Source organism: Zootoca vivipara, chromosome 14 (assembly GCF_965207765.1).
Source record: "Zootoca vivipara chromosome 14, rZooViv2.hap1.1, whole genome shotgun sequence".
Lineage (NCBI taxonomy): Eukaryota > Metazoa > Chordata > Lepidosauria > Squamata > Lacertidae > Zootoca > Zootoca vivipara.
In genome coordinates this window covers 2432006-2456228 of record NC_142597.1, presented here as the reverse complement: position 1 = coordinate 2456228, position 24223 = coordinate 2432006, and the positions used below count along the sequence as shown (strand labels likewise).

The 24223-nt window shown below is 41.3% G+C and overlaps 1 protein-coding gene across 3 annotated transcripts in view; it reads right to left on the bottom strand.

Moving 5' to 3' along the window:
- Window positions 1-24223, bottom strand: part of NSD3 (nuclear receptor binding SET domain protein 3) — a 94138-nt gene that overhangs the window by 29678 nt on the left and 40237 nt on the right. For all 3 annotated transcript variants that reach the window (XM_035139002.3, XM_035139001.3, XM_035139003.3), the window contains exons 7-14: window positions 23033-23159; window positions 14716-14816; window positions 12346-12391; window positions 7975-8105; window positions 7234-7362; window positions 6006-6132; window positions 5305-5502; window positions 2620-2793 (exon numbers count right to left, since the gene is read on the bottom strand). In XM_035139002.3, coding sequence (XP_034994893.1) covers window positions 2620-2793; window positions 5305-5502; window positions 6006-6132; window positions 7234-7362; window positions 7975-8105; window positions 12346-12391; window positions 14716-14816; window positions 23033-23159 — 1033 coding nt within the window. The remainder of the gene's footprint in view (window positions 1-2619; window positions 2794-5304; window positions 5503-6005; window positions 6133-7233; window positions 7363-7974; window positions 8106-12345; window positions 12392-14715; window positions 14817-23032; window positions 23160-24223) is intronic.

Here is a 24223-nt window from a genome sequence, read left to right as displayed (position 1 = left end):
AGCTTCTCGATGCTACAGCATGTGCAGCACCTTCCCCTAGGAAGAGGGAAACCTGAGCTCTGCAGCGGCTGAGGCACCAAGTCCTATTCTGACATGGCTGCCTATGCCTTTTGGCTGCTTGAATTCACATGTTTCGTTTTCTTTATTTATAGATTTATTTACATCCCACCCCCTTGCAAAACATCAGGCCAGTGTATAGGAACATAAAAATCTTTTGAAAACAATACAGAACAGTAATTAAAATGACTAGCTACTTAAGAGCATTTAAATTACCAGCTAATTCTCCATTTGATAGAAGAATAAACCCTCAAAAGTACTTTGATCTTCGAAAGAGCTGCTCCCTCTGCCTGTCCTAAAGTAGAAGTTCAGGAGAATTTACCCAACCCAGACCAGAGGGGTAGGCAGAAATCATAGTGTGGTGTAATTAACTTAGGACTGGAGTGTAGAATGACCAAGGTGGCCATCTGCCTTTCTGAACATTTAAAGAGCTGGAATCTAAAAGAGCTAGAACTACAAGTTTTGGAAAAGCTAGCAACAGCCAACCCATTTAAGAAGTTTTGATCTTGTATATTAGATATTTCAAGCTATTTTAAATTTGATGGTCTATCAGATGTATTTTTATTCTTATTTTAAAAAAAATCATGCTTGTAAATATGAAAGTGAAGTCAACTTTAAAGTTGGAGGAAGTAACCCCAACCCCAACAGGTAAAAGGAAACTGAAGCAAACAATGCTAGAGGTATGTAAATAGTTTGTGCCCACAACCATGACTCCATTGGCATTAAGACTGCTTAGGACAGTCACAACATGCTGAAAAGGAGTTACATCCATTCTCCACTCCAGATGTTGGAAATTATTTGGTTTTCTCACTGCTCCAAGGACCCCTGCTCAAGCTCAACACTCTAAAACTTACTGTTTCCCTCTGAGCCTTCAGGTGCCATTCCTCTGGAAAAAATTAAATTTATTTAAAGGGACATGAACTTTGTCTCCTGTTTACCTCCATGCCCTGTGTCAGCTTCATTGCCTCTTCTGTATGTAATATATCCCAAGGAGGAAAGGAAATAGTTATTTCCACCACTTCTGCTTATGTTCTCTCTGTCTTTGTATGTCTGTCTCTCTCCCCTTGAACCCCATTCACCTGCCTTTACAAACAACATTCAGAAAAATAATTTTAATGGACATCTATTGATGAAACTTTGGGGAATCAAGCAGAAAGGGGTGCATTCTACCAGGCACTGCAGGTACACATATTCTTCTCATTTCAACAGGTCAAAGGTAGTTGCTGTCAGTACCTGTTAGATTCTAGTCCAGGCTTCCTCAAACTCGGCCCTCCAGATATTTTTGGCATACAACTCCTATGATCCCTAGCTAGCATGACCAGTGGTCAGGGATGATGGGAATTGTAGTCTCAAAACATCTGGAGGGCCAAGGTTGAGGAAGCTGGTTTTAGACCAAATTACTGCCTGTATCCACTAAATACAATTTAAGAGTCACAGCTCAGTTATTCCCTCTTCCTAGAACTGACTTCCATAACTGCTCATGTGAAATTTACTATCACATTGCTGGTTCTTTCTTTCTTCTTTGGCGATCACTCGTAGCCGAGTAAGATTGTCTTCCATAAACATGATTTTGTGGAGGCCAATTCTGGATCCACACGTCCTTCCACAGTGGGGACATTGGTTTCCAGGCGGGAGTTGATCACAGTTGATCACAGCCAAGCGTGCCTTCCTCTTAGCAAGTTTCTCCCTTGTGTCCTGAGATCAAGTTTCTTCAAAGCCCATGACAACTTTGATAAAGGCTGTTCTCCAACTGGAGCGCTCACAGGCCAGTGTTTCCCAGTTGTCAGTTGTCATAACTGCTCATGTGAAATTTACTACCACATTGCTGGTATACTACAATGCACTATACATAAGCTCAGTTTACATCTATACAGCTAATCTTGCTGGGTTCTCATTGACTAAAGCAAGTAAATGACAAAGAACTTATTGTGCAATCCTAGTCACGTTTGCTAAAAAATCCCTATTGAATTCAATAGGGCTTACTCCCAGCAAAGTGTATGCAATTCTAGTCTCCATGCTTTAAATTAGTAAAATTTGTAAATGAGGATTCAGAACTACTAGAATTAGAGAACAGAAGACTCTTCCTATTATATTTAACTTAAAAAGTGGTGTTACCTCTAACTCATGTTTAAAAGTATTTCATGGTTAAAAAGGGAAATTTTTCTAATCTATGAATAACCCCACCCACCTGCAGGATCAGTTTTGATTTACATGATGAACGGAACACATTCATGGTTACCAAAAGTAACTGAAAAAGTCAGTATCAGAATTTCAGCCGCTTGCATCAGGGACTTTGCCACAGGCCCCCCCCCCCGCCTCACCTGGAAGTGGAAGGCACCACCTTGGTATCCTTCCTAACATGTCTAAGAATGGGCACTGGCAGCTAAAAGCCTGTAGAAAATTAATATGCTACATCCAATAGCCAAGGCGGAAACTTGAGAACAAAAATAATTCCCCCAGAGCAGAAGGGGTGGGAGTGGGGGTTTACAGTTCAGTTTTTAACAAAATCAAGGACTGAACACCAAAGATATAAACAGAGGAAGACAAAAAAACAGAGCTCACCTCTTGCACAAACGAAACAAAAGCCTACATTTACAGCTGATGAAGAGTGATTGCTCCTTTTGGAATGGTTACTACAGATGAGAATGTGGGATGACACAAACAAACTTCCTGCAGCAATACAGCCATCTCCCGAGTGATAGGCAATAGGGCATCTCAAACATCTCACCATGCGACCTGTTTAATATAAAATGCACCATAGGACAGTATGTTTAGAACATGGCTACAGACTCCAAAGTCTGCAACGAAGTTTTGATTTTCATTTGATATACCTAATAATCAAGTAACAGTTTTCAAAAAGCAATGACATTTTGCAACCCTAGGAGTGCAACTCCACCCACACCCTGGGGAGAACCTATTTTGGATAATCCTAACATGAGCCATAAATGGGCAGAGCCAAATTCATATTGGGATTATTCCATAGGAGTGCAGAAAGGATCTAAAACATCATATCAGGCTCAGAGGTCAGCTTCCCAAGAGCCTCAGCTCCATAAATAAATAAAGACATTTTTAGTGCTCATGTCTATGAAGACAGCTGGAAACACCTGCTGCAAACTCAGAATCAGAGTAGATTCACACACACACACACACACACACACACACACACAACCTGCAAAGTGAGGCTTTCGTGCCCTGATTCTGCCCTTCCCCTCTCCCACATCTAGAAAAACACAATCAGTTATGCAAAATAGTTTAAAAGGTACAAGGCAGGTTTTCCCAAAAAGCGAATTGCCTGTTAATTTTGATAGCACCAATGAAAAACAGCTGGCTGGGTTGTCAACACAGGGAGCAGCGAATACCACCAGTATTTTCCAAAGAATCTCTCTTTCACCTGCACATCAAAAGCACGGTAAAGACCCTTTCTGTCCACATGGCTCCACCACTGCAAGAGTGAGGGCCATTAGCAGAAGAGTCAACCTTTTCTTTGCTTTGACTAATCTGGATGAGGCTGAGATTTCCCCCCTTCCCTTTCAACCTAAAAGAGCCTCAGTACACCAAAGGCTTGAGAGTCCCTATCCCACGTGCCTTTTTTGTGGCAGAGAATTCATATGCTCTACAACAAGGGTGGGGAACAGAACCTGGCTGATGGGCCGGTTACTCATCTCTACCCCTCCCCCCTGTAAAGTATGACAGGTGGGCACACAGACAATCAGCTGACTCTTGGGACTTACAGAGCTGTGTGGCACTTACCAAATCCTGGCAATCAGGTGGTTGTCGGCGTTTGCAAAGGACTATGCAGGTGCTGCTGATTAACAGTGCCTGCAAACTTTGGTGCAGCTGTGCCTTCTCCTGTCCCACATCTGATGACATGTGTAGGGTTGGGGCAGGCATCCCCAAACTGCGGCCCTCCAGATGTTTTGGCCTACAACTCCCATGATCCCTAGCTAACAGGACCAGTGGTCAGGGATTATGGGAATTGTAGTCCAAAACATCTGGAGGGCCAAAGTTTGGGGATGCCTGGGTTGGGGGCATGGCTTGGCCAAAATGGCCTGGCGGGCCTCATTAGGCCCATGGGCTGCAGGTTTCCCAGCCCTGCTCTATAGCTTAGCTCAAATGTATTCTAGCTAACTCAGGCATAATTCAATAAAGGCTGCTAGGAATGCTAATGGATGTTTGGTAGGCAGATGTACCTCAACCCAATTGAGCAATCCTCCAGCTATCCCTTCTTCTTTAAGTGATAGCTCCACTTTTCTGCACACACAGGGTACACAGATTGCTTTACACAAAAGATACCAATAACCAAGCAAAATATAATGTCACATCTTTTTTTCACATCCTACCGTACAGGTTTTATGTCTGCTGTACCAAAAGGTCTCTGCAAATTCTGTTAAGTAACTGAAAATAAAATGAAACAAGCTCTGCTATACTTGTTGATGGCCTAATATTTGGCTTCTCTTGTTCACTGCCAACAGCAATGAAAAACAGCCAGAGGCCATCAAGACAGGTTAATACAGTAACGACTTCTCACTCCTTGGATAGAACCAGAACAGAACTATGGCCACTCGTATTAAGCGCCTGGCTGAGTTTCTTGCTGATATGTTAACAATCTGAGACTAGCTCAGCATACCTGCATGTGTGGTGCACGAGTAGGAAAACAGACAGACATTTGTAAGTTCTATCAAACATTCTCCGTCCACTAGTGCAAGGAGTGCTAAGTGTCTTTGGGTGGTACTCAACTAAGTTTTACTCAAAACAGGCCCACTGGAGTTAATGAGTATGACTAATATGTGCTGATCCACTTTCAGATCTTGGCAATGGGTTCCTCCATCACAAGCCAACTACAGGAACTGGTAGCCTCAATTCAAGGACACCAACACCATTTTTAATTTAATTCTATTTATTTAAAAGATTTCTGACCTGCCCTTCATCATAGCATGAACGTCAACGTAGGATACACCAGGCTGCCCTTGAGCCGTGGGAGAATAAAACAGCACATTCTCCAAAGTAATTCAGTGACCACAGGGAAGCCTTGTATCAGGATACCTGGGCCAGCGTTATCAGGTTGCCTTAATGGCAGCTATGAAGACCGTCCCTGCTGCTGCTCTTCCTAGTCCTATTTTCCAGGGTCAAGCTAAACAGGCTGAGTGGTAACTGCAGCAGTCTAAGCGCCTTGGGGTTGTTGCTGCAACACATCAGAGCGTCTGCAGTTTCCTGCTCTTCTCCAAAGACAACAAGTAACAATCTTACCTTTGCTCGCTTTATGAATATCCTTCTCCATGGAGCAGGCAGTACAGCAGTGTTGGGGGCAACGGAATCCTCGGGACTCAAAAACAGCCGTAGCAAATTTGCGGATGCAGACCTCATGGTAAAATTTGCCACAGGCATTGACAGAGCAGCGTTTTAAGTCTTTGCCAGGCAGCTTGCAGGAAAAGCACGCATGCTGTCCTTTAGAAAAGAGAAATAAAGAGGACCAGCCTAGGTTAAAACATTCTGAGAGTGTAAAACAAAGCAGCCATGACAGGTGGTAGCTGCCCTAGGTCTCTGTAGACTTCTTCAGACAGAGTGGACAGGAAAGGAAGACAACTGTATATTCCTGCCAGCTTTCTGAAGCTGAGGAAGCTGACCATCTAGGTGATTTCCCCCAGTTACTCAGTACGAATAGAAAGTGGGTGGCGAGGGGGGAAGCTGAGTTAATGGACAGTGGCTAGAAGAGAAGGAGCAAATTAGCCAAGATCCAGGCTGGGAAACCAGAATAGTTTAATGTGCTTTCACACACACACACACACACACACACACACACACACACACACACAAACACAGCGCCAATATATCTGCTAGTGAACCCTCCAGGACAGGAACACAACAGCCAAGCTGAACAAATGGCAAGCAGGAGCTTCCAGAACTCCTACCAGAAGAATTCACAAGGTAGAAGTCATTCCCTCATTTACCATTTTTGCACTCCAGGCAGATGAACTTCCCATCAGGCTGTGAGCTCAATCCTAGGCATTCTGTATGGAAGACCCTGCAGCACTCTCCTTCACAGGACACCAGAGATTCACCAGAACTTTCACAAATCTTAAGAGAAAATAATGAATATGTGATCATAACGACCAGAGGTTTTAAATGTTGAATGTAAGCAATCAAAGCTAAAGCTTAAAGAGGGGGACACCACACAACCCTGCAAGGTTCCATCACATATTTAAATTTATTTTAAAATATACATCATTCTAAACATATTTTATTCTAAGATACATATTTTTAACAGATTTTAACACTTTTTTTGAGCAAAGAACGTATCACAAAATTCAAAAAAGTGCTAAATTTGATGGCTAATTATATTCCAATCCACCTATTAGTGCAGGAAATGTGCATCAGTTTGCATCCAAATTCACAAAAACTGAATTCCTCAAACATCCCCACTCTAGATATGACATATCAGAGGTTATTCTCCCAATTCATGACTTTAAGGCTGCAAGCCTATACTCACTTATCTGGGAGTAAGCATCATTGAACTCAGTAAGACACTTAGTTTTGAGACGGCACATGTAGGCATGTGCTTGAAAACTATCACAAATCTGTATTATACGTTGTAATAGGTGCAACCCCTAAAAAGGATGTGGATGATGATTATGATAATAATAATAGTAATAACATGGAATTTCCGAGTCAGTGCCCTCAAGCTTTGTGGATCTATAGAGGTCTAAAATAAACGGGAATTCATTATGTGCTGAACAGCTGTAATTCAGTTGCATTTTGGCCAGCACTAATGCAAAGTTTGGCCAGCACTTTCTGCTTAATTTGCAAGCAAAAAAAGCAGGAAAGAACTTATCCTAGGCACTGAGAGTTATAGAGTATCAGAAGCAAGGCAAATCCTTAATTTTGCCAGAGGTACAAATGCAGAGAAAATTAGCTGGAGGTATATTATGGGAAATGCAGTCAAAGGTATGTAAGAGAAGTATTTATTAACGAAGGCTTGCATCAGCTAAATAGCTTTCAAGTCCATACTGGGATTTAATCATGTAGCATGATGCTGACCTTGTGCTGTCCAAAAAGTTTTAGCTGAAAGTAGTGCAGCTCAATCCTGTGCATTTTTACTCTGAAGTAAGTCTCACTTACTCTTGCTCCTGAGCGTATGTATAGGATTGCAGCCTTGACCTTGTCATACTTTTTATTTACCTGACATATTGTGTCTCTCTTACTTGTCCCAGAACCTCTTCTTGATAAACTTGAGTCCACAGATTGTACATCAGAAGCATCAGCATCTGCTGCAGCTGAAGGGCTGTCTGACTGTTTTCCAAAGCTACCCTAAAAGAAAAAGCCCACAGCCATTTATACTGCCAACTTTTTAAAAGGAATGCTACAAAAGATTGTAAAAGTAAATGCCACTGATTGAAAGAGAAAACCGTGACAGACAATGAAATTTTCTATGAAATCTTATCTCTTATTTTAGATCAACTCTAAAGTGTGTTCTGCCATTTCCAACTTTGTATCAATACAATGCGTAAATGAGGGAAACCTCACAGCCGGGGGGGGGGGACTGCACCAAAATTTGAAATAAGAAAAGCTGAATTGTGTGGCATAGAACTTAGCATCTTATTTTCAATAATTTAGTCTGCCAGTTGGAGGAAGCAAAAGGAGCAAAACTGAGTATTTTCACAACCATAGGACCGTGCTAAATAAATTAAGAGTGAGGGAGGAAGGGAGGAGTAGCTGAGATTATGAGTAAGTTGATTGTTGTAGCTAGGATGTTTTCTGCATCTTTGAAATATGCAACTCTGTCCATAACACCAATCTACTCCCTACATTTCCCATTTTCAACATAAAATGCTCTGACTAATCAAGCAGAAATTATGCACAGTTCACTATCATCAGTTATTTGCCCATTTCAAAGCCCATCAAGAAATACAAAACATGTACCTGTGGATCATTAAGACCTCTTGAATCAGAGTCAGATGTATCTCTGTATGCTGAGCTGGTCAGTTCTACATCTGTTGAGGCACGACTCCTTTTCTTTAGAGGCTTACAAGAATCTGAAATCTCACTGGCACCTTGAATACAACATACTGGAATTAATCTTAAAAGATCTTTTAAATATATTTAAATGTATTCTGAAGGAGAAACTAAGGGGCTGAGTAGACACATGCAGCGATGGAACTGACAAGACACTTAGTTTAAAAGCTTCTAAAATTGCAACTACAGTCATACCTCTAGTTACGTACTTTGAACTTTGAACTTTATTGTTATTACGGCCAAAGGCCCACAATATAATCTTATGCAACACAATGTACAAAAACACTGGGCAAGACAGGATAAAATAAAGCAAGAGTAAATAAAGTTTTTAAAAATCAATACATATAGGCAGATATAATTTGCAAGAATTCCTTGGCTAAAATAGATGGAACAGTACATTTGTTTCGACAATTTCCACTATAAATCGGGTAATAAAACAGATTTTCAATAATCATGAAGTAAACCATTTTTCCTTTTGTATGAGAGAACTGTAACCAAATATCTTGCTACTAGCAGTGTTCTGCTAGAGTCGCTGTCTTGTAGCAGATATGTTAAGTGACTCCGAGTTCTCAGTCAAACTTTCTGTTATTAAGGGAAATAGAAATCTGGTCCGGGAGTCCGTGTGCAAAGGACAACAGAATAATATATGGTGGAGAGATTCTACAGTTTTGTTGTCACATGCACATAATGCTGAAATTTGTCCTTTAGTAAACCTATTGACCATAACGTTGGATGGAAAAACGTTAAATCTTGCTTTAGTAAAAGCAAATCTGTGAGCCGCAACGGATAAAGATGACAAATAAGATGGAATCTGCGGTGTGAGCCGTATACCAAGATTCAGCGGTGAACATGTACCACTTCCCATTATGACATTTTGTTGGAGGTCAAACTCATCTAGTTTTTGCATAAGTATTCTCTTGGCCGAGGCGAGATCTAGTTCCAATAGGTCCGATGGAGACGGTCCATAGGACACGATTTTTGTGTGTATCTTCTCTGCCCATGGGCTAGCGAATTCATCTCGCCAGAGACATTGAATGAGATAGAGTCTGTGTCGCAAGGACAGCCAATAACAAAAAATACGTCTCCATAGTGTGTTTTCTAGAGAAGGGATTTTTAGTTCTAAACGAATGGCTGAATTGCACACACACTGGGGCAGTTTTAACAAACTTCTCAGAAATTGATTTTGGACCGTCTCCAAGGACATCAGGTTTACAGAGGCCCCCCATAGCAGGGCAGCATAGGCCATTGTCGTGATCACTTTAGCATTATATACCTTTAAGGCTGATGGAACATGAAGAGCTCCGTCAGAGAAGAAAAAGCGCAACAGTGCGAACGAAAGAGCTTTGGCCTTATTTAGGGTACATGCGATATGTGCCTTCCAGCCCATGTTGTATTGAAAGTAGACACCCAGATATTGAAATTTGTGGACCTGTTCAATGGGTTTCCCCTCCAGTTCCCACTTATAGGTTTTCCGACTTCTTGAAAAAATTAAAACCTTTGATTTGGCTTGATTTATAGTGAGGAAATTTGATTTACAATATGAAGTAAAAATTTTAAGGGCCCTCCTAAGTCCAACTCTCGAGAAAGAGAGAATCACGGCATCATCCGCGTATAACAGCAATGGACATCTATAATTTGCCAGGCGGGGGGCATGGAGGACTAGTTGGGATTCGGCTAAGGGTGCCCTCATGTCACTGATAAATAAATTAAATTCTGTATTGATAGATACAGAATTTGTGAGGTCGCCAGCAGGAGTGATCCTCACCCTGGCAGCCGACCCTTCATGGAGTTGAATCATCAGCCACAGTAGCCTTCCATCTATGCCCCAGCGTGCCAGTTTTTCCCATAATAACCACCTAGGTATACTATCAAACGCGGCCTTTAGGTCTATGAAGGCCGCACAAAGTTGGCCTCGCGTTGGGAATGAATATTTCCGAGCTAAATGATACAAAACTATTGTGTGGTCCGTAGTAGAATGATTTGGTCTAAATCCTGCTTGTTCAGGGCCAATCAGCTGGTTTTCGTCGGACCATTGAACAAGTCTGGTTAAAAGAAAACGTTCATATATTTTCCCAATAATTGATAAGAGACTGATATTTCTATAGTTCCCCGGGTCGTCTGGGGAACCTTTTTTGTAGAATCTAGTTACATATGCTTCAGGTTGTGTACGACACGGGATACGTACGCACCGAACCTGGAAGTACTGGAACAGGTTACTTCCGGGTTCGGCGGTTCGCGCATGCGCAGACACGATGAATGACGTCATGCGTGTGTGCAGAAGTGCCGAATCGCGCTGTGCACATGCGCAGATGTGGCACTTCATGTTGAGTACTTCTCGTTGCGTACGGGGCTCCGGAATGGATCCTGTACGCAACATGAGGTACCACTGTATTCCACAAAGAAAACTCCAATTCTTTGAAAGATTGTCACTCCAACCCATAGTCTGGATAGATCAGAGATAGCCCCCAGGGTGCTCTGCAGGTGCTTTGGACTACATCTCCCCTCATTTATGACCACTGGTCATGCTGGTTGGACTGGATGGCAGTAGGGAGTCCACAACTTCTGGGAGGCACCAGGGAGAAGGGAGTAGCAGAGGGTGAGGGTGCTTTGTATAGTGTTTATTTTGTTCATCTATAACCTGTCTTTAAATATGAAATATTTTCAAGGCTGCTTACAGTATAAGCACTAAAAACAGTAATAAAAACAATTGAAGTTGAATGCTATACAGGGCGTAAAAGTCAGGGAGGAGGCAATAATGCTCAACCCTACAAAGCCTCATGAACTAAAATTCAAAGCATGCTTTAAAAAGGCAGAAAGAAAGGGGGGTTGACCATACTGTTATTTATAGATTTTTTAACCCTATTCTTCAGTAGGCTTAGAGCAGGTTACACATATCAATGGCATATTGCTGTTATTATAATGATTATTTGTCACCTAGTACAAAATGTCTCAATGACTTACTTGCATGATTTTTTAAAGTACATCATCAAATTTAAGAATAAAATAATACCATCCTCCCCTACAAATAATATTTGCACAGAAACAGCAGTAAGAGTGGTAATCACATTCCCTCAAATGCTTGGAGAAGACAGGCATCTTAACCTGGCACTGAAAGGATGTTCATGTTGGCATCAGAGGCGCCTTGCCAGGAGAGTGCATTCCATAAATGGTGGGGAGGGAGAAAACAGAAAGAAGTATTCTGCTTTCTCACCACCCTCTGAACCTCTCTCAGCGGGGCCAGGGAAATGTTGGAACAGACCTATAGTTGTCACGGTGAGCCACCCTGGCAAGGACACTTTTTACACTTTCTGCAAATTGTCCGCTCTTATACACAAAAGGTTGCACCAGAAGCAGTTATCACCACACACGTTTTCCAGCTTATATCGTATTGACATCCTTCTGTTCATACTTAGTGTGATGGAGTAGACCAAGGTCATAACAATTTCAATGACAGTTACTGGGGACAGAGGAGCTGGAAATAATAGTCTCGTCCCTGCCCTTCCACCAGTGACAAGGGCTAAAATCCATCACACTACTTGTAAGGGTGCTTGTAGGCTTCTCACGAGTAAGAGGCTCCAAACTCCATGGCTGGTTTTTACAGTTTTATTATATACATGTGTACAAGACAGAGCTAAAAAGTCCATGACTTCTCTAGTCTGAATCAGAATCCGGAAATGGCACACGTCTTGATTGGCGCCATGACAGGAACCTGGGAGCCCTCAGCTTCCACCTTTGCTCCCTGCGTTTGTCCACCCTGCGCTCCTGGGGTGAAGCTCCCCCCCCCCAACTGCTAAACCGTCTGAGCCGAAGTTTGGGGATGCCTGCTCTAAACTATATGCCAGGCTCCTTCTTGGGAGACTGGAAGAATAGGCAGATACAAATAAGGTGATATCTGAAGCCCAGTCAGGTTTCCAAAGAGAGAAATCCACATTGGACCAGTGTTTTGTGATGAACTTTCTGCTATGTAAATACATCCATAATTTGAAGCAAAAACTATATGTTGCTTTTATCAATCTAAAGTCAGCTTTCGATACGGTTCCTAGTCGGTGTTTCCGTGCACTGCTCTGGTTCGCCAGAAGCGGCTTAGTCATGCTGGCCACATGACCTGGAAGCTGTACGCCGGCTCCCTCAGCCAATAATATGCAAGAGGTGGTTAGGCAGGTGGTTGTTAGATGTGGGGCTATAATGCCTACATGGATTACTTACATATACAACACGGATGAGTAAAAATGAAATAGGCTGTATACCAAGGTTTGGGTTATAAGCAGCACCACTCACCTTTCTGTAATCCAGTCTTCACTGTTGTCTGTGGGACTGTTTCTACCTGTTTGGACAGGAAAACAAGCAATTAATAGAGGTATTTCCTGTTCCCTAGTATAAAAGAGGAAATGAAACTTCAATGCAAGCAATTAGCAAAAGGGAAACTCATGTTGCCAACCCCACCCCCACCCCCACCCCACCCCAGCAAGTCATTTCTGATCCACCTCTTACGGATATAAGTGACGCTGCCTTCTCTGAACTGGGTGACGAGGCACCTTCCCTGAACTGTGTTTACTTCAAATCATTCACTTTGTGTACTTAGTGATGGGATGGCTTTATCTTTGGTCCAGGAATCAGGAGGGGGGGTTTAGCAACCACTCCTTGGACTACAGAAAACCCCCACAATGGCTAAGAAAAGTAAAGAGAAACAGGACACTCAAGTTCCATGTGACGCTTAACTTACTGCCCAATTTTTTTTAAAGGCACTTCCACTCAGCAAGCACTTGAGCTTCTGAGGCCATGGGCTGCTCCTCTGTATAGAGTGCTACAAAGGCAGAGTGGAGCAGGAGGCAAAGAAAGCACATTGCAGGCCTCTATACAGCAACATCAGCACAGTGCTTGGGTAGGCAAGTTGGTGACCTTGTGAAAGCACTTCATGGCCTCCAGGATCAGTGTCTTGGATCCTACATTGGAAGGCAAGCTTTCTTCCAGAGTACACCCAAGTTGTGAATTTGGTAGTTGCAAGCAGCTGCTTTTGCTAAGATCTTGCTTTTAGGCTAAATAAATAAATAAATCTACACAGGTTGGTTATATGTGCATGTAAGAAACACGTCTCATAGATATTTATTAAGGATTATTCTATAATTTTTTAAAAATATTTTATTTGGTTGTACAATGGATAAAAACATACAATAGAAGGATTTGTATAGGATACAATTGATAATACAAATATAAAATCTAAACAATCACTTGTATTTCACTACCACTCACTGCAACAGAATTAACATTGCGTCTCTCATTTGTAATTAAAATTCCAGTTATAATTTTAAAACCGAAAGGATGCAGAAAAAATTTGGAAATTCACTGCAACAAAGCTCGACCCTGGGAAACAAATATGGTTGCAGAATCCTAAGATATCAGGACGCCTTTCTCAGCATATATCACATCCAAGCTTATGCATTACAGTGCATCTCTGACCATTAAGTTTTGCTGGCCATATGCTCTTCCTGAAAAACATGAGTACAATATACTATGTTGTCTTAATTAGCTACATAGTATAAAGCAAGCAAGACTACTTGGGGAACAATGGCATGTGGTTCTTGTACCATGGTTAATTAAAAATATATAAATTACTACAACTGCAACAATTGATGCCAAGAGTTATATATCCTATTTCCCAATATTTAATATTTACTTTAGGAAAACAGTTGCACTTGAAGTCATAGTCCTTTAACTTCCACCATTTTGGAAATCCAACAAGAGAAATGTTGAACAGGGCAGCAACAGAGTGGATATTTAAATAGAAGTGTGATAGTGTATTTTCAAGACTTTCAGCTAACCAAGAAATCATGTGCAACATGCTTAAAGTTTATTAGAATTGTAATTGCAAGAAATGTGTCCCCCCCCCACATTACTTGGCCCTTGCAATAACCGTGTTAGAGAATCTTTATTACATAGTGTATATGGTTCAAGGTGGGTTGCCCTTAAATTTAAAATAGGAGCATAGTGAAACAGTTGAAACAGTGACAATAACCTTCTTGAAACCTGCAAAATCCATATATCACATGGGTGGTATGCAACTTGCCTATTCCTCTTCACTTACAACTGGCTAGTTTCAAAAGCAGTATCCTTAAAAAGGAATGCCCTGTACATGTTGGTTCTACTTAAAGGACGAAACAAAATCAACCCATCATGATACTCTTCCCCTTCTGCTAACATAAAAGGCTATAGCCTTTAAATAATGATAGTAAATATTCAAGAGTAACCAAACAAATCCATCTAGCTTTTCTTTGAAAACAAACAAAAACCTCAGTACAAACCAGCAGCTAAACCAAGGGTAAGACAAGAAAGAAGCTGGTAGCATTTCCAGAGAAAACACTGAAACATAAAATCACTATGCTCGTAACAGAAACAGCCAAAGTAAACGTATCAGCTCATGAAGAGGTCACTGTGTTCCCATTTATCCAAAGTGTGATTGATGCTGAAAAGGGATATCAGTTAACAGCAATATTTACTGAGGGATAGGATCTCAGGAGGGGAAGTCCAAAAGCAAACCCAATGGGGGATATAGAGGGGCAGGTGGGTAGGTAGAAACAAAAAGGCATCAATATTATGCAACAGAAAGTATGTATACAGTATATTTTAACTCTCTACATGGAGGAAGCCAACCTGCTCCTTTTTGATCTTCTTCTTTGGCACAACTTCAGTGGATTTCTCAGACTCTGAGCGAGTTCGTATTGATCTTCTCTGTTGCTTCTTTTCTACAGAACCTGAGGGAACATAATGGTTTCCATTACAGAAGTCTCTCTCTCTCTCACTGCTCTCTTTCCTCAATGAGGGATGACGTTCAATAGCAAAGTCCTGATTTCTCTACATTCTTCTTTGAGTGCATACTGCATAGACTTTAATCTGCCAGCTGGCGTTCTGGCTGCAGGCAATACATCTCAGTGCTTCAGGGAGAGTCATGAGTTCGGGAAAAGACCAGCTTTAATATGAAGATAAAGGGGAAGTCTAGAATTTAAAGTATTAAGAAGGGGTGAATTTTCATGTTCAGAACCTTTAAAATCAACCAGGAACTTGCTTAAATTTCATAGGTTACCAACCACACCAAGGACACAAATACGTTCTGAATTTTATTTTCAAAGTATTTGCCTATGTAGGCAATATTTTTGCATGTCTTTAAATGAACATCATATTCCTCTGTCTGAATCTAAGTCCTAGAAGGGGATGGAACCCTAAAGCCTCCATATGTTGCTGGACAACATCTTCCCTGAATGTTGGCCATCAGAAGTGGCTGGTGAGATGCAATGTCCAGCAACACATGGAACCCACAACTTCCCCAATTCCTGTCCTGCAAGTTTAGTCATTGTACAACATATAATATTCTAGTGCAATATTTTAGGGCACTTTAAAGATGAGAAACAAAGAACTATTATGCATTCTCCAAGCATGGGGCTGTTCATTCAAGACATGGAACCCAGGCTCAATATCAATAAGGGCACTTAGGGTACTCAAAGCTGCTCAGCACATGAAAACCCCAATTCACCCAAAAGGGCTTAAAAATCATTGAGAGCAAAAGTTTAATTTAAGAATCCTGGGGGAAACTTTAACAGGTGTAAAATAATTATGCAACAACTTTTGATACCCATCAAGGGACTGAAATAGACAGACTTGGAAGAGATTTATTGTCAGTGCTTAATTTCTAGAAGGAACTATGCTAGAAAGCCTATTGTCTGAAAGTCATGTGGCCCCAATCAATTAAACACAAGAATGGTATCCTGAACCTGCTCAGATGTATCACTTACTTCACATACTCTGGGAAGATCTGTGTCTTCACGATAAGCCTTATTATTATAAACTAGTGTATTTCAGCCCGTTAAATAACGGGCTCTAGAAAATTCTGGGGTTCGGAGAAGCGCTTGCGCAGCGCTTCTCCGAACCCTGGGACCTGTCATTGCTGTTGGCGGCAGGGGGACAGGAACGGAGGAGGAGAAAGCGCTGCTTTCTCCTCCTCCGTTCCTCTCCCGCAGCCGCCGACAGCAAGGAGACCTCCCAGGGTTCGGAGAAGCGCTTGCGCAGCGCTTCTCCGAACCCTGGGACCTGTCATTGCTGTTGGCGGCAGGGGGACAGGAACGGAGGAGGAGAAAGCGCTGCTTTCTCCTCCTCCGTTCCTCTCCCGCAGCCGCCGACAGCAAGGAGACCTCCCAGGGTTCGGAGAAGCGCTTGCGCAGCGCTTCTCCGAACCCTGGGACCTGTCCTTGCTGTCGGCGGCAGGGGGACAGGAACGGAGGAGGAGAAAGCGCTGCTTTCTCCTCCTCCGTTCCTCTCCCGCAGCCGCCGACAGCAAGGAGACCTCCCAGGGTTCGGAGAAGCGCTTGCGCAGCGCTTCTCCGAACCCTGGGACCTGTCATTGCTGTTGGCGGCAGGGGGACAGGAACGGAGGAGGAGAAAGCGCTGCTTTCTCCTCCTCCGTTCCTCTCCCGCAGCCGCCGACAGCAAGGAGACCTCCCAGGGTTCGGAGAAGCGCTTGCGCAGCGCTTCTCCGAACCCTGGGACCTGTCCTTGCTGTCGGCGGCAGGGGGACAGGAACGGAGGAGGAGAAAGCGCTGCTTTCTCCTCCTCCGTTCCTCTCCCGCAGCCGCCGACAGGAAGCAGACATCCCACGGTTCGGAGAAGCGCTTGTGCAGCGCTTCTCCGAACCCTGGGACCCGTCCTTGCTGTCGGCGGCAGGGGGACAGGAACGGAGGAGCGCTTTCTCCTCCTTCCTTCCTCTCCCCCAGCCGCCGACAGGAAGGACGCGTGCACTCTCTTCCCCCCCCTCCTCCAACCGCCGCTCCTCTCACGGGCCAGGGAGGGTTGTGAGGAGGCCTTCGCCGGCCTCCACCCTCGCTTCCCTGACGTGCCCTGCAGTGAGGCAGTGTCCGGCGGGAGCGGCGGTTGGAGGAGGCAGAGGGGGGGAGAGTGCGCGCGCGCAGTCTCTGCTGTCCAATCCCTGTATCCCTGGGGCACATGCGCAGTACCCCAGGGACACACGGGACAGCTTGGACGCAGGGACAACTTGGACATTATTATATAGGATGATTAAGGCCTTATTCAATCTTCGCTCATCTAAAATGCCAGATTCAGATCTGATGTGCTTCACTGACAAATGGCATTAAACATATGATCACATTGGAGTCTGAGTAGGAGTAGGTTGGAGGTTTTTTCCATTTGTAAAAGGTCAGCCTATGTTTGGTTTACCCATCAGTCCATCTGTTTATATGGTACATGGCTATTTCCTCCTCTGGCTGGATATGCAGAGGCATTGAGAAACATTTCTTCCCACATAAGGGAACGCATACCAGTAGCAGCAAACAGAATGTTTCACATGCATGAGGCCTAAAGTTCAATCACCAATACTTCCAGTTAAAAGTTTTGGCCAGGAGTGTGCACAGGATAAGAACTCTGACCTAGTCAAAGTTGGACTTTACAGAGATAACCAGGTCACGTGTCTGCCTCTGTATTAGGCAATTCCTTGTAACTGCTCCCAGAGCCTTCCAAGTAACATTAGCCTATATCAAACTCTGAGATGTGTTTTGAAAATGCAAGATATTGGCTAAAATTCCTTTCCTGTGTTAGGATAATATTGGGAACATTAAACCAAAATCCATGAACCCTCTAACTTTAAAGATAATTCACAAATACTACTTAAAATTCAAGACCGAATTAAACGCATTAGATTTTCTATTGTGCTAACCTGGACAGAATTAATGGCTAAGATGGCTTATATATGAATCTACACCTGCTCCTACAAATAATGTACTAAATAAAAAACAAGATTTTAAACACACAACTGCCATCCTGTGAAACAGAATGATCCAGAATGTGCTATGACATCAGTACCAGAGGCCTAAAAGGAGAACCATCATGTGATGAAGTGCTGGGGTAGCTGACTTGGTGCCTCCACATCTTGTTGCACTACAACTCCCATCATACCTGGCCATGCTGACTGGGGTTGATGGGAGTTGTAGTCCAACAATGTCTGAAAAGCAGATCACAACCCGGTAACTCTAAGTATAGAGGAAAAGGAACAAGAAACAAACAAAAGATGGAGAATGAATATATTTCTTCTGAACAATAAAAAAATCTTACAGGGGCCCCGCAAGTTGGTACAAGACTATTTTGAATTAAATTGTAATGGAGAGGTGGATTTAAAAACAATATGGGATGCTGGGAAGGCAGTGGCAAGGGGATATTTCATCCAACAGAACAAGATTGATAGGAATGCAAAAGAAGAAAGGAAAAAGAAATTGATGGAAGAAATAAAGAGGAAGGAGAAATTATTATATAAAACAAAGAAAAAAGAAATTAATCAAGAAATTAATATCCTAAGGGGCGAATATGAAAGTCTGGTAGATAACGAAATGGAAAGAGAAATTCAATTCTGGAAATATAAAAATTTTGAGTGGGCAAACAAACCGTGGAGGATGTTAGCATGGCAATTAAAGAAAAGGAAAAGTGAAAGATGGATAACTAGATTAAAAATAGAAGGAAAAATGATTGAAAAATCCCAAGAAATAAGGAAAATTTTTGAGAAGTTTTACACAAATCTCTACCAAAAGGAAGAGGAAAATGAGGAAGAAATAAAAAAAATTCTAAGTATAAATTACCAAAGATAACTGCAGATAAGATCAAGGCATTAAATGAAACCATAACAGAAATAGAAATAAAAGAGGTAATCCAGAAGATGAAGATTGGGAAGTCACCAGGTCCTGATGGGATTCCAATAGAATATTATAAAAATTTAGAAGATTTATTAATAATCCCATTGAAAAATGTTATGAATGAAATCTTGACAAAAGGTGTCATGCCGGACTCTTGGAGAGAGGCCACAATAACTCTTTTGCCCAAACAAAATTCGGATTTAGAATCACCCACAAATTACAGACCCATTTCTTTATTAAATTATGATTATAAAATCTATGCAGGGGTATTGGCAAGTAGATTAAATTCAGTATTAAAAGAAATACCGTATATTCCGAAGTATAAGACGACTGGACGTATAAGACGACCCCCAACTTTTCCAGTTAAAATATAGAGTTTGGGATATACTTGCCGTATAAGAAATACAAGACGACCCCCAACTTTTGAGAAGATTTTCCTGGGTTAAAAAGTAGTCTTATACACAGGAATATACAGTAATTCACGAAAATCAAGCAGGATTTGTTAAAGGGAGACAGACAAAGGATAATATTTTGGACGAAGTCCAAAAGAAATATTTTGGAATGTCTCGAAAACGACAGGGGGGAAAAAGCAGCAATTTTGGCAACTGATGCCAAAAAGGCCTTCAATAACATTTCATGGGCCTTTCTGGAAAAAAACATTAGAACAATTCGAGATTGGAAAAAGGATGATAAGAGCAATTGGAACGCTATATAAGAATCAGAAAGCCAGAATAATGATAAATGGGAAAACGACAGAAGAGGTTAAAATAGCAAAGGGCACCAGACAAGGCTACCCCCTGTCCCCATTACTATTTATTGGAGATCCTGTTAAAAAACATAAGGGAATATGAAGAGATTGAAGGGATCAAGTTAGGGCCCAGAAGGTATAAGGTAAGAGCTTTTGCTGATGATATAATAATTACCACCGAAAATCCATTAAAAAGTATTTTGAGGGCATTAGAAAAATAAGTGAATTTGGAAAATTGGCAGGTTTCAAAATAAATTACAAAAAAAGTAGTATTTTAATAAAAAATCTGGAAGATAGGGAGAAAGGGAAATTACAAGAATACAAATGACCACCAAAAGTATTGATTTATATCAAGAAAATTATGAAAAAAATTGGAAAGAGATCAAACAAAAATTGGAAATCTGGAAAAAATAAAAAATCTCACTATTAGGGAGAACCTCAATAATAAAAATGAGTATTCTACCTAAAACGATGTTTTTATTTCAAAATTTACCAATCCTTGGAGGATCAAAATGTTTCGACAATTGGAGAAAGGATTTAAGTAAATTCATTTGGGATGGCAAAAAGCCAAGGATAAAGTATAAATTATTGACCAATAAAAAAGAAAGAGGGGGGTTTAGTTTACCTGACCTAGAATTGTACGACACGGCTGCCCTGTTTTGGTTAAAAGACGGGATAGAACTAAACAATACTGAGGTTTTAGATTTAGAAGGTGCAGGGTTGGGGTTTGGTTGGCACCTATATCTGCTGAAGGAAAAAATGGAAAAACATAATAATTTTTGGAACAACATCATAAGGAAATCGTTGTACAGAACCATCAAGGCACCCTGGAGCCAAAAACGCTGTGGTGGTTATCACCTAAAGAAGCAGTAGCAGTTAAAAGAGTAAATATGGATAGAAATTGGCCGACATATAAAGAGTTGTTAGAAGAAGTGAATGGGAATTTGAAATTAAAAGAATATAATGAAATCAAAGGATATTGCAATGTTTGGCTACAATATTTTCAAATAAATCAAAGATTTTAAAAAGATAATAAAATTGGCTTTGAAAAGGAAATTTCAAAATTTGGTAAAATATTAACAGAGGGGAAGGGTAAATATATAAAAAAATTATATGATTTGCTATTGGAGTGGGCAACAAAAGATGAACAAACAAAAGTAGCTATGATTAAATGGGCTCAAGATTTGGGGAAAGTAATCATGTATGAAAATTGGGGGAAATTATGGAATCGGGATCTAAAGTATATTTCAAATTATGATTTAAAAGAAAATGTTTATAAAATGCAATTTAGGTGGTATCTAACACCGGCAAGATTGGCAAAAATGTACAAAGGAAGCAATAATATCTGCTGGAGGTGTATAGAGGAAGTTGGTACCTTTATACATGTATGGTGGCATTGTAAAAAAATTTAAACATTCTGGGATGAAATATATAAAGAATTAAAAAATATTCATTCAGAAAAGAGCCAGAAATATTCCTTTTGGGCATGCTAAATGAAGAAATTAAAGTAAGAGATAGATGTTTATTGATGCATGCAACAGTAGCTGGCAGACTCTTAATTGCAAAAAATTGGAAAAGTGAAAAAGTTCCAAGTAAAGAAGATTGGCTAACCAAATTAACAATTTACCAAAATTTAGCTGTTAAAGTTGGTATTGAAAGGGTTAAGTGAAGAGAAAGCAGGGAAGGATTCGAAATTATTTAAATTATATTTAAAGAAACAGGTAGAGAAAGCAAATCTTGTAGCAGAGGTATAAAGGGCACAAAAAGTTAAAAAGTAAAAAGAGAAAAGGAGCTAAAATAGAATAAAGTATGCAATAGGAGAGGCTGGAAGTCACAAGTGGTGGAGGGGATGGGAGGTGGGGTGAAGCTTTTTAGTGTTGTTTAATCTCAGGATGTTTCTGTTATATTGTTATTTTTGTTTTATATTATTATTTATTATTATATATATGATTTAAAGTTATGTTATCCTTATGCATTCATGATTTGGATTCAATTTTATTTCATATTTGTTTGTTTTTGTTGTTTGAATGTTTTTCTGTTTGAGATTTTGTTATGTTGAGATTTTTGTTAAGTTGTGTTGGTTATGTTAGTGTCTTTTCCTTATTTTTGTGTATTTTTTTTTTAAAAAAGCCTTTTAAAAAAAATGTCTGAAGAGCACCACCTTAGCTACCCCTAGCATGGTGGACAGCATGTTAGATTTGGACTGGGGAGGCCAAAGTTCAAATCCCCATGAAGTCAGTGTGTAAGCTCAAAGTGTGACTTGGATCACCGGGCATCTTTTAACTTTTAACTTAACATACCTCACAGGGAAAACAAACAGTTTTGTAGCATCTTTTTAAAGACTAACAGATTTATGTCTTAAGTGTTTGTGGACTGGATTACAGTGGTACCTCGGGTTACGAACACGGCAAACCTGGAAGTGTGTACCTCCAGGTTTCACCATGTGCAGAAATGCTCTGCGTGCTTCATGCATGCACAGAAGCGCCACCGCTTGTTGCGGACTTTTCAGGTTGCGCACGGACCCCCGGAACGAATTAAGTTCATATCCGGAGGATCCACTGTACCCAGAAATCAGTTTGTATTTAAGATGCTGCAAGACACATTGCTGTTTTAACAACAACAACTTATTTGGGTTTCCCCAGCCACTCTGGGCGGCTCCCAACAGAATTAAAAGCACAATAAAACATCAAAACAACTACAACATAATACTATGGCTTCCCCCTCTGAACTCCCCTGCTACCTCACAGGGATGTTGTGTATGTAAAAATGGGGAAGTCTTGAGTAAGATGATCAGTCTCTTAGAGACAAACATGTAACAAAATGTTTCCGTCACTTTTCTGTGTTCTGTAAGTTTAAGAGTTTATGACTAAAACTAGCTGGTCCAGCCACGCGTTGTTGTGGCTCATCCCTGTGTTTCCCCCCCACCCTGTCCCGATCCATAACGTATCCCGTCCCCTCCTCCCCCCAACACCCACCCAGGCGAGTGCCCACCTCCATTTGGCCTACTCTGTAAAGGCGAGCTGAGGTACTGTAGAGAGGGAAGGTTTTCTAGCCGCAGTACCAGTACTAGAGGGTGCTGTTTTGCAACCTCTTCTGGCTTCTTTTTCCCAGCATGCACTTTTGGGTGAGTTGTGTGTTCTGAAGCATGGGGTTTGGGTTTTTTTACCTTGCTCAGGTGTGTCATCTGTCTACGCAAACGGTATATGCTTCCTCTCACAGTAGCATGGGACGTTGTGAGCAAATTTGAACGCTATCAGTCAAGCGGTTTTGGTGAAAAGTGGAAACACACCCACATGCCCTTTTAACATTTTTATATACAGTACATAGATGAGAATTCCTACATTGCTTAAACTGCTGCAGCAGAACAACCTCACACACCACCACCCCAAAATAATTTTTCAATGAAGCTTTGCATAATGCATTAGCCAGTTTTACATAGTAAAGTGATGCTTCTGACTGCTGTATTCTGAAGACTTCACCAATGGAGGTGGTTTGATTTACTGGATATAACCCAGGAGTTGCAAACTTTACCTACTTGCCAACCCAGAAGATGTTTCAGGAGAGGGTGCACTTTGTGAGGAGGCTCTTTCGTTTCGCTGGTTTGAGACAGAAGTGAGTTTGTCTTGCCCCTTGATGATTATTTCAGGTTTGTTTCCTAGACCCTGTTATGAATAGAAAAGATTGAGTTAGTAACTACTGGATTAGTCCTTTGGGTTAACTACTGCATCTATGAAATAAACACTTTCAACTGCTCAGTTATAAATTTTGTATTTAAACTGAATGCCTCCAAAGTGGGAGAATAATCCTATATGCCGCAGAACAGTGCTAAGGGTAGAGAATGTCAAGGCTTTTCCAAAAAATAGTGAGGGAAGTGGGATGTCCAGCAACTCTGCTTTCTCAAATAGCCGACAGCTAGCAGTTTGCGCGGGATTCTAATCCTCATAATAGTTGCAGTCCCAGAAACTGGCACTGCACACAGACTAAGTGGGGGGGGGGTATGCATGCCACTGGTGCTGCCAAGCGTCTCACAGACTTCACACAGTTTTCCTGACCTGACTTTTAGCACTCATCCTAGGAAGGCTAGGCTGGGAGTATGAACAGGAAACATCAGGAAGTGTGATGATGTGAAGTGAGAAGGGTTTTTGTTTTGTTTTTTAAAGGAGACTGGGCAGAGTACCCCCAGTCATCTGCTGTTTGTGAGAGTTAGGCCCATAATAACTGCCTTGCAATAAGAGACCAAATATATTATTTCCAGTATATGTTCAATGCCAATCAAATTCCTCTGGAAAACACACACAGGGTTCATTCTTAGCATCCAATATTCAACAGATGCTTTTGTGCAGAGGAAAACAAGAGCCAAACATGTTACATTTTTAAGCAATGTAGTGAACATCCACTTTGCCACACAGGCCCAGTTCAGATGTCACCTAGGAATCAACGATGAACTATAGCTTTCCTCTCACATGCAAGTTCCTCCTCCACTTCTCTAACCAAAGCTTGCTATGATGTCAAAATCGCTACACTATTGTTTAAACTATGGTTTGAAGTGAATGTGCAAGTCATAATATGTAAAGCAAGTTGCTAACCATACTTGGCCACTTCAGATGTCATGGCTAACTATGATTAAAGAAGGAAAACAAGTGAAAGAGAAAAATACTAGTATATTCCTCAGCCTCTAAAACCATGGCCTGGTTGGGACTTCCGGTTGATCGCGGAGCCGCCATCA